The 10805-nt window shown below is 51.7% G+C and overlaps 3 protein-coding genes across 3 annotated transcripts in view; 1 reads left to right on the top strand and 2 right to left on the bottom strand.

Moving 5' to 3' along the window:
• LOC148318571 (cullin-1) overlaps positions 1-10805 on the bottom strand; it is a 114686-nt gene that overhangs the window by 87876 nt on the left and 16005 nt on the right. The gene's annotated exons all lie outside the window — the stretch shown is intronic.
• Positions 1229-5235, bottom strand: chpf2 (chondroitin polymerizing factor 2). The gene is made up of 5 exons (XM_088283215.1): positions 4678-5235; positions 4147-4493; positions 3199-3763; positions 2860-3042; positions 1229-2757 (listed from the first exon to the last, which is right to left on the bottom strand). Exons 2-5 carry the CDS (start codon positions 4434-4436, stop codon positions 1498-1500), a joined length of 2298 nt encoding a protein of 765 aa, XP_088139341.1. The 5' UTR covers positions 4437-4493; positions 4678-5235; the 3' UTR covers positions 1229-1497.
• Positions 5233-10261, top strand: LOC148318573 (ATP-binding cassette sub-family F member 2). The gene is made up of 16 exons (XM_088283216.1): positions 5233-5395; positions 6135-6302; positions 6377-6589; positions 6797-6979; positions 7053-7224; positions 7430-7525; positions 7603-7705; positions 7780-7875; positions 7947-8066; positions 8208-8297; positions 8380-8490; positions 9096-9158; positions 9238-9366; positions 9434-9637; positions 9833-9953; positions 10042-10261. The coding sequence occupies exons 2-15, from the start codon at positions 6164-6166 to the stop codon at positions 9950-9952; spliced, it is 1839 nt and encodes a 612-aa protein (XP_088139342.1). The 5' UTR covers positions 5233-5395; positions 6135-6163; the 3' UTR covers position 9953; positions 10042-10261.

Raw genomic sequence — 10805 nt, 5'->3', positions numbered from 1 at the left:
CTTGCTAAAATTGCACAGTCTTCACTTTTTAAAAACTTTTCAAGCCCACTTTTAAAGTAAATGTACAAATATTAATCATGCAGTTCAACGAGTTTGACACCTCTGATGTACTTGGTCATTGGATGACTTTGAGGGGGAGAACGCGCCCAGGAAAATCCTTCTTATACACTTGGTACTCGGCCACAATTGATCTGAATGCTGCAGTCCTCGAGGGCACCTCGGCTGCATTTTTTCCATCTGTCCCTGCTGAGTCAAATGATCCGGATCGTTATCAGGCTTGCGCAATAGTGACGGCTGTCGTTGACAATTGATCACGCAGATGAGCTGTTAGCTTGTAAATGAGTGCGTGAGATAGAAGTAGACTGTGAGCTAGCATGCACCGGCAAAAAAAATTGCATTAGCGAGTAAATGAAGCTGAGCAAAATGTTGCTTTTTGCTTGGGTGAGATTTTGCTGTCTTATGAGCGTGATGAGTGTTGAGCGAGGTGTATTTGGACACGTGTGCATCCGGTTTTATGAAAGCTTGACTGTGGATGCTATGAAAAACAATGACTTCTCAGTTCCAGTGGGGGTTGTGCGCCAATGGCCAGCGAGAAGAGAAGTTCTCTCACCGTGGCCACCCCACTGAAATTTTTCTGGCTACGCCCCTGCTTGTGTTTACGCTCTATTAGTGGGGCAGGGGGGTTGTTCAACAATCATTCCTGGATTCTAATAGGTTCTCACGAGCGGTAGTCGGCTCGGATCAATGAGCTGATTTGACCACAGATGTGACGTCATTGTTGCGTCACGCCTATTGTGACGTGAGTCGGTGTAGGGAAATTATCACGTTCTGTCAGTGCAATAAAAACTCTTGAGCATTGCCGCCATAAAAAAAAAAAAAGAAGGCGGGGGCGCCCAGTCGTAACGCGTTCACGTGTCGAAAGTCAAGACGGACACCAGGTGGCGCTGGAGCGCTTCTCACGGGCACAATCTTTGCATTGTGGCGCGGCTTACTCCCGCAAAAAAAAAAGAAAAAAGTCCCTTTCACGCAGTTTGCAGTCAAGTGAGCCATTCAGCTTTGTTTGAGCAATTCGACCGGACGCCAACCTGGCGAGGAACGACCAGCCACGAGTGCAGAGCACTCGCTAGATTTTTTAAAAATTATTATTATTGATTCACACTTTATTTCAAGCAGCAGACCTAATTGGAGTGACACTTTTTATGCTCCAAGTGCGACACTTGAAAAGAAATTTGGAAACATTTTCCTGCTTTTATTTTGAAAAGGGAGCAACTTGATGCCAGACTTTCATCCAAATTGTTTCAAATTAGCAACAAAAAGAAAAATTGTCATTTTAAAATCAACCAGGTAATGACAGCACAAATGTTGTACTTCAAAATCTAGATAAATTATTTTCCATGGTAAAGTACCCCCCCCCCTACCTCAACCTGGCTGGAAGTGTGAAAAGAAGCAGGTAATGAGTCGGCGGCAAAATGGAGGATTGGTGCACGTGGCGGCGGCCTAAGTGCTGTTGGCCTGCTCGTGCTGGAAGAGCGCGGCGGCCAGGTGCGCACGCGAGCCGAGTCCCTCCAGATTGCTGAGCACGCACCTGTGGTAGATGTCCTCGCTGAAGCGCGGGTTGCACTGGCGCGCCGCGTACTTCTGCACCAGCGCCGGCTCCACTGCCCGGAAGACGTGCAGGCCCGAGTATCGCACAAAGACGTCGTACACGTCCATGCTCTCCAGTAGCTCCTCATTGTCCAGCGCCTCAGCTGCCATCTTGGCGCGCGTGCTCATATAGTCTGCGTTGTAGAAGCAGGTCTCGTCGAAGACACGTCGGTCGAAGTGGCCGTCCCGGAGCGGATCGGTCGAGGCGGCGGAGGAGGAGGGCCGCGCTACCACGGCTGGGCTGAACTCCTGGAAGTGCACCGGGAAGAAGACCTGCCAGCGGCTGATGGCGTTCATGCGGCAGCGGTTGAGGAAGTCGCCATTGACCTCGGTCCACACGCTGGCCAGGAAGAAGAGCGTGTCCACCGGGTGCTTCTTGGAGATGACGTCCATCAGCTTGACCTGCGACGGCACCTCCGTCTTGACGCTGATCCACGGGATCTTGACGTCGCGGTAGCGCTTCTCGGCCTCGCCGATGGCCGCCTTGGCGCCGGCGAACACGTCCTCGCGGCTGACGCGCTGCGCCTCGAAGGGGTCGTAGACGAAGAGCACGGTGAGGAGGGCGTTGTCCCGCGTGTCCAGCGCATTGGCGGCGTACGTGTCCAGGAAGGCCGCCACCTGCTGGCGATCCTGCGCCGTGACGGGCAGGATGAGCTGCACTCGCGTAGCCTCCGTCACGTAGGGCATGGGGATGATCTCCACGGCGCTGAGCGGGCGCAGTAGCCGCACCCGCTTGGCGATGACCCGGCTGCGGCCCTTCTGCGTGTAGGCCTCCAGCGCCAGGTCCAGGACGTACTCCATGCCGCGTGTGGGGTCGAAGCGGCGGTAGCCGTTGAGCAGGCGACGCTTGAGGAAGCGCAACCGCGGCTGGTAGCGCGCGTTGAGCCGCTCCAGCGCCGCCTCCAGCACGCCGGCCACGTCGGCGCGGTCGGCGCCACGCAGCTCGCACTTGGGCGAGCCGTCGGCGCAGGTGTGGATGTGCTCCTCCGTGAAGTATTCCCAGTTGAGCACCTCGAAGCGCGTGCGCGGCTTGAACGGTGCGTTGATGCCCACCGGCCACGTGGCGCCCGCCGCCCCCTCCGGCGTCAGCTCGCTCAGGTTGCTGATCTGCGTCTGCGCAAAGAGTCGTTGACTTAGTGGGACGCTCTCAACGGCCGCTTATTGGACGTGTTAAAAAGATATAAGTCGCTTATGTCAATTGTGACAGAATCCAACCTGCAGCTCCTGGATCTGCGCGTAGGACCAGTCCAGCTGGATCTGGCTGAAGCGCTTGTGCAGTCGGTACATGAGGTTGGGCTCCGACACGGGATGCACGGTGAAGGCGTGCTTGAACGCAGCACCGTCCTCACGCTCCGGGTCGGCGTTCTTGCCCAGCTCGAAGTAGCGATAGGTCATCTCCTGCCGACACACGAGCCAAAAGTTCACTTTTCTGCTCCGGTCAGCTGACGGGAACAGCAGTCATCTTTTACAATTTTTAGAATTCCGACATCGCCTATGAAATACGGATGTGATCTGTCTCGCGATCATCCATCCGAGCGGCAACGTAACGGTCACCTGGTGGACCTCGACGCAGCTGAGCCCCAGGTAGTCGATAATGCAGCGGCCCAGCCACTCGTCGGGCCTGACGCTGAGAATGTCGTTGCGGCAGGCGTCCAGGTGCGGCTGCAGGCGTGCCAGCAAGCTGCGCGACAGCAGGTAGCCGTAGCCGCCGTGGCAGTAGCGCGCCTTCTCCTCGCCGCCGATGAACTCCTCAGCGCGGCCCATGTAGAGGTCCTGACCGGCGCTCAGGTGGCCCACCAGCCCGCTCAGCCGCTGCGCCTGCATGTACGTGTCGTCCTGGGCCAGCAGGAACCAATCGTAGTCTGCGCCGTGCTGCCGGTGCAGGTGGCGCACCGTCTCGTACATGAGCCACACGGGTCGGTCGTCGCCGTGCGCCACCACCGCCATGCCGTGCGGCGTCTTGGCGCTGCGCAGGCCAGTGAAGAAGAAGGTGCGCGGGAAGTGGTGCGCCACCGTGCGGTTCACCGCCACTGCCAGCGTGTTGAGGGTGGCACGCGACGTCAGCACGCCCACCAGGAGGCGCTCGCGGATGCTCAGCTCTGTGTGGATGTAGCGGGTCCTGCAGGAGGCCAGGAACAAGATCAACTCGGGCCATCACTTGGGTTTTTTTTTTTTTTAAATCATTTCATTTTCTTTAAATTATATTTTTTTTCAATAGATCAATGCAGTAAAAAATGCATATGGATACACAATTGAAAAAGTAATCAACAGATTTTTATAGTCATGATTAGTTGCAGGAATGTGGACGGGAGCCAAAGTAAAGGCACACAAGAAGGCTGCGGTTGGGATTCGAACCACAACCATGCCAAGTGCGAGCCAGACGTGCTCACCTCTAGCAGCCCTGCATCATGTCAGTGCTCCCTGACATGACGTCATCGCAGCGTGACGTCAAGTGATGCCAGCGTGCATCTGCTGGTGTCAAAAAGGACATGATGGGCCTACCTCAGGACTTTCTTGTGCTGCTGGTTCGGGTCCTTGTGATAGGGGACGATGCGCGGCTGGAAGTCGTCCTCGCCGCCCTCTCCTCCTCTCGCATCGTCTCTGGCGTCCCCCTGAGCGTCGCCCCTGGCCAGGTGAAGAGTCGCACCGTTGGCCAGCTCGTCCCCGCAGACGTCATCCGCGTCCCCCTGCGTCCACGACACCATCAGCAGGCTCAGGCTGCAGCCCAGGGACAGCCCGAGGATCAGCGGTAGGGCGGGCCGGAACACGGCCAGCAAGGACGAAAGACGCATTTTTTTTCTTCTTCCGATTCAGCAGAGATGAAAAAAAATCCAGGCGCACCTCGTATTCTAGATGAAACGAGATACAGTGAAGCCAGTGAGCACGAACAATCGCTCCATTTTGCAACCGAATTTGGCTCACCACAAAACGCGCTTAAGATGATTAACATCGACACGCATTCGTGCCACAGTCGCAGTTTATAACACTCATACAAGCGGTTGCAAGGGATAACCATGCACGACCTCAGCTTACCTCAGCTCAGCTTCATTTGTCGTCCCCCGCCACCATTTCACACGAACGCGTCAATCCATTGGGTCGTCAAGTCGTTGGACAAATAAAAAAAGACCCATCAAATAGCCAAATCAAGCGAGCGTTGCAGCGGAAAAAATGAGCGCGCGTCAACCAGACAGGCTAGCGCGCTAGCAGCATCGCTAGCTGTCCAAATAAAAGTCTCGCTGCTTCTTTTTTTTCTTCTTCCTCCTCCAACTCAATAAAAACCCCATCCGAGGGCGTCGGTAAGCGGCGTCAAGATGGCTCATCCATGTCTCTTCGCCCTTTTCACTTCCTTCCTTTTTTTTGTTTAGCTGCCACGCTCAAGACTTCCAGCCACTTCCTCGGTGCTCCTCCTCATCTCTCACCAAGCATTGTCGCTCACTGGCCGGCTTGGCGAGCCACGGAACGTCGTCGTTTAAATGCATCATATTTATATTTATAAATATCACAACACTATAATGTAGTCACGAGGCAGTGTTATTTCTCAGTATTTCCCAATATTTAATTTTAATGGTCCTTTTTTTTTTTCTTCGACCATTTGACCGCAGTCCCGCAAGAAAGAGGCGGCGACATTTATTGGGCCCCGCCCCCTCTGACCATATTTGGTGTGTCTGGCGGTCTGAATAGCGGCTTCTTCCAGCCGGCAAAGTGCACACGCGACGTCCGTGTGCTCCTCAGCCCTCGAAACCGTAAAAAAGGTAAGGAAACGCCGCTGGCAGTCGCCGAACAACCACCGATCACAAAGCCGACGGGAAACAATGTCCTTTGAGTCAAAGTGGTCGTAACAAGAGCGAAAAGCGCCCAATTCTGCCCGTTTGGAGCCGGTTCGCGCGGCTTGCGTCATCACGCTGCTTTAGGCCTTTCTATGGCGGCTAGCTTAGCTTAGCCTAGCTTAGTTTAGCTTCGGAGCCAAAGCTAAGGCTCATTATGGATGACGTCTTCGTCCGAGTGACAACGTCACAGCATCATCTCGCATTCCTCGAGCAAACCCGCGCGGGTAATTTCCCTCTTGTTGAGGCGCCGGTAACCGTTAGCCGCGTGACGCTAAGCTAACCGGCTAGCATCCAGAGAACAACGTGCGAGCAGGTGGGACATGGAGCCTCGGTTTTTGGTTTTATTTTGACGAAAGCCTTTTTCAAATCAGCCCTTTCCTTTACGTCATCAACTTGATGACGTGTTTTCATCGTTTAGAGCCTAAAAGCTTCCAAATGACGACGTGGTGACGTTTGCTTGACAACAAGGATGGTTGTGAAATTCCAAAGATGAACTGATTTTTACATGAGACCTACATTATCAGGTTGATTACTTAAAGACGATTTCAGTGATGTAGATGTCATTATCCTGTGATTAGTTGTGACTTGTAACGCAAAGATCGACATTTGAGCTGTGAACATTTTCTTTCTTTCGCGAATTGTGATACGTTTGCTGTTTTTGACAGACCACCCCACAGCAAAGCAGCACAGCCATGCCTTCCGATTTAGCCAAAAAGAAGGCGGCCAAGAAGAAGGAGGCCGCCAAGGCCCGGCTGCGTACCAAAAAGCCAGATGAGCTAAACGGCGAGGGCGACCGAGTGGAAGACCAACCCAACGGAGCCGTCAGCAACGGTAGGAAAGTCACCGACCGGGCTTTGGCGAAGCGTACCTGCGCTGTTAAACCGTGCAGACGCTTTGTCACGCAGGTGTGGAAAGTCTGACCAAGGAGCTGGATGAGTTTGAGCTGGCCAAGACCGTCGCGCGTGCGGTGACGGGCGTGCTGGCCTCGCACCCCAACAGCACGGACGTGCACATCAGCAGCCTGTCGCTCACTTTCCACGGCCAGGAGCTGCTGGTGGATACCAGCCTGGAGCTCAACTCGGGCCGGCGCTACGGCCTGATTGGCCTCAACGGCACAGGTGAGGGGCGGCTGCGCTTTCACCCACCACCACGACCGCAACGAAACCTCACCGATTCCTGGTCCGCGAGCCACCTATTCCATTTTTTTTTAATTGCTCACTGTCGGGCGGAATTTTAAAGTGTTTTCTTAATTTCTCAAATTTTAGTTATCTTTCCCAAACAGCGCCAGTAAAATCCAGCCATGCTTTCTTGCTGTGGTCTTCCAGGGAAGTCCATGTTGTTGTCGGCCATCGGGCACCGCGAAATCCCCATTCCGGAACACATCGATATCTACCACTTGACCAGGGAGATGGCGCCCAGTGAGAAAACGGCACTGCATTGCGTGATGGAAGTGGACGAGCAGAGGATCATGCTGGAGAAGGAGGCCGAGCGGCTGGCGCACGAAGACTGTATGTCGTCATCGACGCAAAGCACAAAAGGGGCGTTTTTTTCTTGACTTTGTCCTTCTGCGTCTCCCCTCAGCCGAGTGCGAGAAGCTGATGGAGCTGTACGAGCGCCTGGAGGAGCTGGATGCCGACAAAGCGGAGGTGCGAGCCTCGCGGATCCTCCACGGTTTGGGCTTCAGTGCCGCCATGCAGCAGAAGAAGCTGAAGGACTTCAGCGGAGGATGGAGGATGCGCGTCGCCCTCGCCAGGTCAACACACAACGTGACGTCACATTCGAAAGCTCGACTAACAAACACCTCAACTAGGGCAGCAGCTCGCCACCATTTTAGAATTTATGCAAAGTCACACAATTTTCTTTTCCCAGAGTTGACTGCTGCATCAATTTTTACAACTTTGCACTGTAAATGGAAGTCAATGTACTCAAAACGCGGCTCCATTTTGTGTGCGTTGCAGAGCGCTCTTCATTAAACCGTTCATGTTGCTGCTGGACGAGCCCACCAACCACTTGGACCTGGACGCGTGCGTGTGGCTGGAGGAGGAACTCAAATCGTAAGTTGCGCGCCAACCGTTTAGCAAGCCGGCCCCGTGCAACTGAATGACGATCTCTCTCTCTCTGCCTCGGTCAGCTTCAAACGCATCCTGGTGCTCATCTCTCACTCGCAAGACTTCCTCAATGGCGTGTGCACCAACATCATCCATCTGCATCAGAGGAGACTCAAGTACTACACGGTGAGTTCATCGCACACTCAGTGTCTTTGTTGGAAATAGTGAAAGTTGGTGGAAAGAGATTTTTTTTTTTTCAGGGTAACTACGACCAGTATGTGAAAACCAGAGAGGAGCTGGAGGAGAACCAGATGAAACGCTTCAACTGGGAGCAGGACCAGATTGCACACATGAAGGTGCTCATCGGCTTTTCAAAAGTCACAGAATTTTTTTTTTTGTCATATGACTAAAATTGGTACTTCCTCAGGACTACATCGCCCGCTTCGGTCACGGCTCTGCCAAGCTGGCCCGGCAGGCGCAGAGTAAAGAGAAGACGCTGCAGAAGATGGTGGCCTCGGGCCTGACTGAAAAAGTGGTCAATGACAAGGTAGCGATGCAACACAATGAGCCCCGCCCTTGAAAACGTTTTCATTGAAGCGTTCATTTGATGCACTTTTGAATTTATGTTCACGACGTTTGGCTTGACTCATGACGGAGACTTTTTTTGTTTTTGTTTTTCTTTCCTCAGACGCTGTCATTTTATTTTCCTCCCTGTGGGAAGATCCCTCCTCCTGTTATCATGGTTCAGAACGTGAGCTTCAAGTACAGCGACAACACGGTGAGGTCGCGCTTCGAGCTCGCCGCCGCCTTGTCGTTGGGCCACTCTCTCACACTTTTTTTGTTTTCCGCTGGTCGCGCAGCCGCACATATACAAGAACCTGGAGTTCGGTATCGACTTGGACACCCGCGTGGCGCTGGTGGGGCCCAACGGTGCTGGCAAGTCCACCCTGCTCAAGCTGCTCATGGGAGAGGTAAGGTCGCCCGCTCACCATTTTTGCTGACCTTAATTTTAATTTTTTTTACTTAAAAATGAAATTGTTGGGGGACAAAATGTGTTATTACAAATGTTTTTTTTTAAGCATGGTCACATTTACATCAATGTCTTGGGGGGGAAAAGGGATAAATGATTATTTAAAATAAATAAATGCTTTGTACAGGTACCTTTTTTAATATTTAAAAAAATATCCAGTGTATACATTTTTTTTTTATTAGAGATTACGTCTGGTCACATTGGATGTGAACATTAAAAATCTTTTTTTTTTTTTTTTTTTTTTTCCCCAAAAGATTCTTCTGCTGGCTTTATTTTTCATTTACTTAAAAAAAAAATATTTGCATTCTTGGTAAACAGGTGGAGCATTTGCTAATCTCGAAACAAACAAGATTTTTTGGAGAAATTCAAATGACACTTCTTCTGCTGGTTCAATTTTTCCCATTTCCTAAAGAAACTTAAAACTGAATTTGTGTTATTTAAGTTTTAGGTCTGCGCCTATCTCATAGTTTTAGAATAGACCAGATTTTAATTTTTTGCTCGGGAGGAATGCCCAATGAGTGAAAGGTTGCATGTTTTCTGTTGCAGTTGCTACCCACAGACGGCATGATCCGCAAACATTCTCACGTCAAGATCGGCAGGTATCACCAGGTAGGAAAAAGCCGGCAAGACTCAGCGTGCGCTTTTGTCTTTGTTGTTCCACAAGCTTTTGTTTTTGCCGTTGCCGTAGCACCTGACAGAGCAGCTGGAACTGGACCTGTCGCCCCTGGAGTACATGATGAAATGTTTCCCCGAGATCAAGGAAAAAGAGGAGATGAGGAAGATCATCGGCCGCTACGGACTGACGGGGAAGCAGCAGGTGCGAATAAGGACGCTGGCGATGCGCCACAAACGAGCCGACTGAACCCCACGTGTGTCCCCCTCAGGTGAGCCCCATCCGCAACCTGTCGGATGGGCAGAAGTGCCGCGTGTGCTTTGCCTGGCTGGCCTGGCAGAACCCCCACATGCTCTTCCTGGATGAGCCCACCAACCACCTGGACATCGAGACCATCGACGCGCTGGCCGACGCCGTCAACGACTTTGACGGCGGAGTCATGCTCGTCAGCCACGACTTCAGGCTCATCCAGCAGGTGCGTGCCGCCTGCCAGTGCGCTTCCCGTCCTTGAGGTGGCGCTAAAGCACATTTGCGGCGCTTCAAAGGTTGCTTGAGGCAGAGAAGCAATGAAATTACATTTATTGCTGTATTTAAAAAATATACATGTAATTTTTTTTAGTTATCATATAAATGTTTGTTGTTTTAACAAGCAGTGCTCTTGCTGTCGCAGGTTGCCCAGGAGATCTGGGTGTGCGAGAAGCAGACCATCACCAAGTGGAAACGCGACATCCTTGCCTACAAGGAGCACTTGAAAACCAGGATCGAAAAGCAGCAAGCGCATGACATTTAACGTGAGCCGCTCGTTTCGCCGCCGCCACCTGTGCGTACTTGGGCCACATGTCTTTGACCGTTCCCCGTGTCCCGCCCCCTTTTCCGCAGGCTGCACGTTTTGATTGGCTGAGTCACACGCAGTGCATTCCCTTGTGCTGTCGCCTTTGTGAGTTTTTACTTTCTCCCGCCACCATCGAATGTTCCGTTCAGCGGATTTTATGTCCTATTTAAAAGTTTACTATTTTGTTCAGTGTAAAAGCAGAAATTCTACCTTATTTAACGATGTAATGCAATAAAGGTCCATCTAAATAAACATAACTTGGGGGGGGGGGAACATCAACACTGTGTGGCTTAAGCTTTTCTTTCTTTCAAATAAAGGATCAGATTAACTGCCGTCAAAATAATTATCTCATAATTCTCTTCACTTGCATACAAAAAAATAATTTTATTGAGCGCCAAGTACTGCGTTTCTTCATCGGTTGAAACCATTCAGACTTGAAGCTGTTCACCTCAACCAATTTACTTTTGTCCATGTGTGACTCATTTTCACGTTTGTACGGTTGACTTAATACTTCTAAACAATCCGGCGTGTTTCAAACTTGGTCCCTGCGTCATCACACAAAAATGAATGTGTGACGAGGAAAGACGTGCCAGCATTTTAGTCTGGGTAAAAACGAAACTGCGCAAGTAAGACAACCTACGCGGAATCCAATTCTCTGACGAGGAGTCAAGAAAAGAAAAACGTTTGTTCCGAGTTCATCCGGCGGATTTCGATGGCAACGCTGGAGACACTGGTGGGCCGCTTGTTTCAGGACGGTGTTCTCAGCGAGGCTGACGAAGATGCGCTGAATAGTCAAACAGAAAGAAAGCAC

The sequence above is a fragment of the Idiotropiscis lumnitzeri genome, chromosome 19 (assembly GCF_059441095.1).
Source record: "Idiotropiscis lumnitzeri isolate Australia: NSW breed Sydney's pygmy pipehorse chromosome 19, RoL_Ilum_1.0, whole genome shotgun sequence".
NCBI lineage: Eukaryota > Metazoa > Chordata > Actinopteri > Syngnathiformes > Syngnathidae > Idiotropiscis > Idiotropiscis lumnitzeri.
Note: the sequence above shows the minus strand (reverse complement) of the source record. Positions and strands in the feature narration are given on the sequence as shown.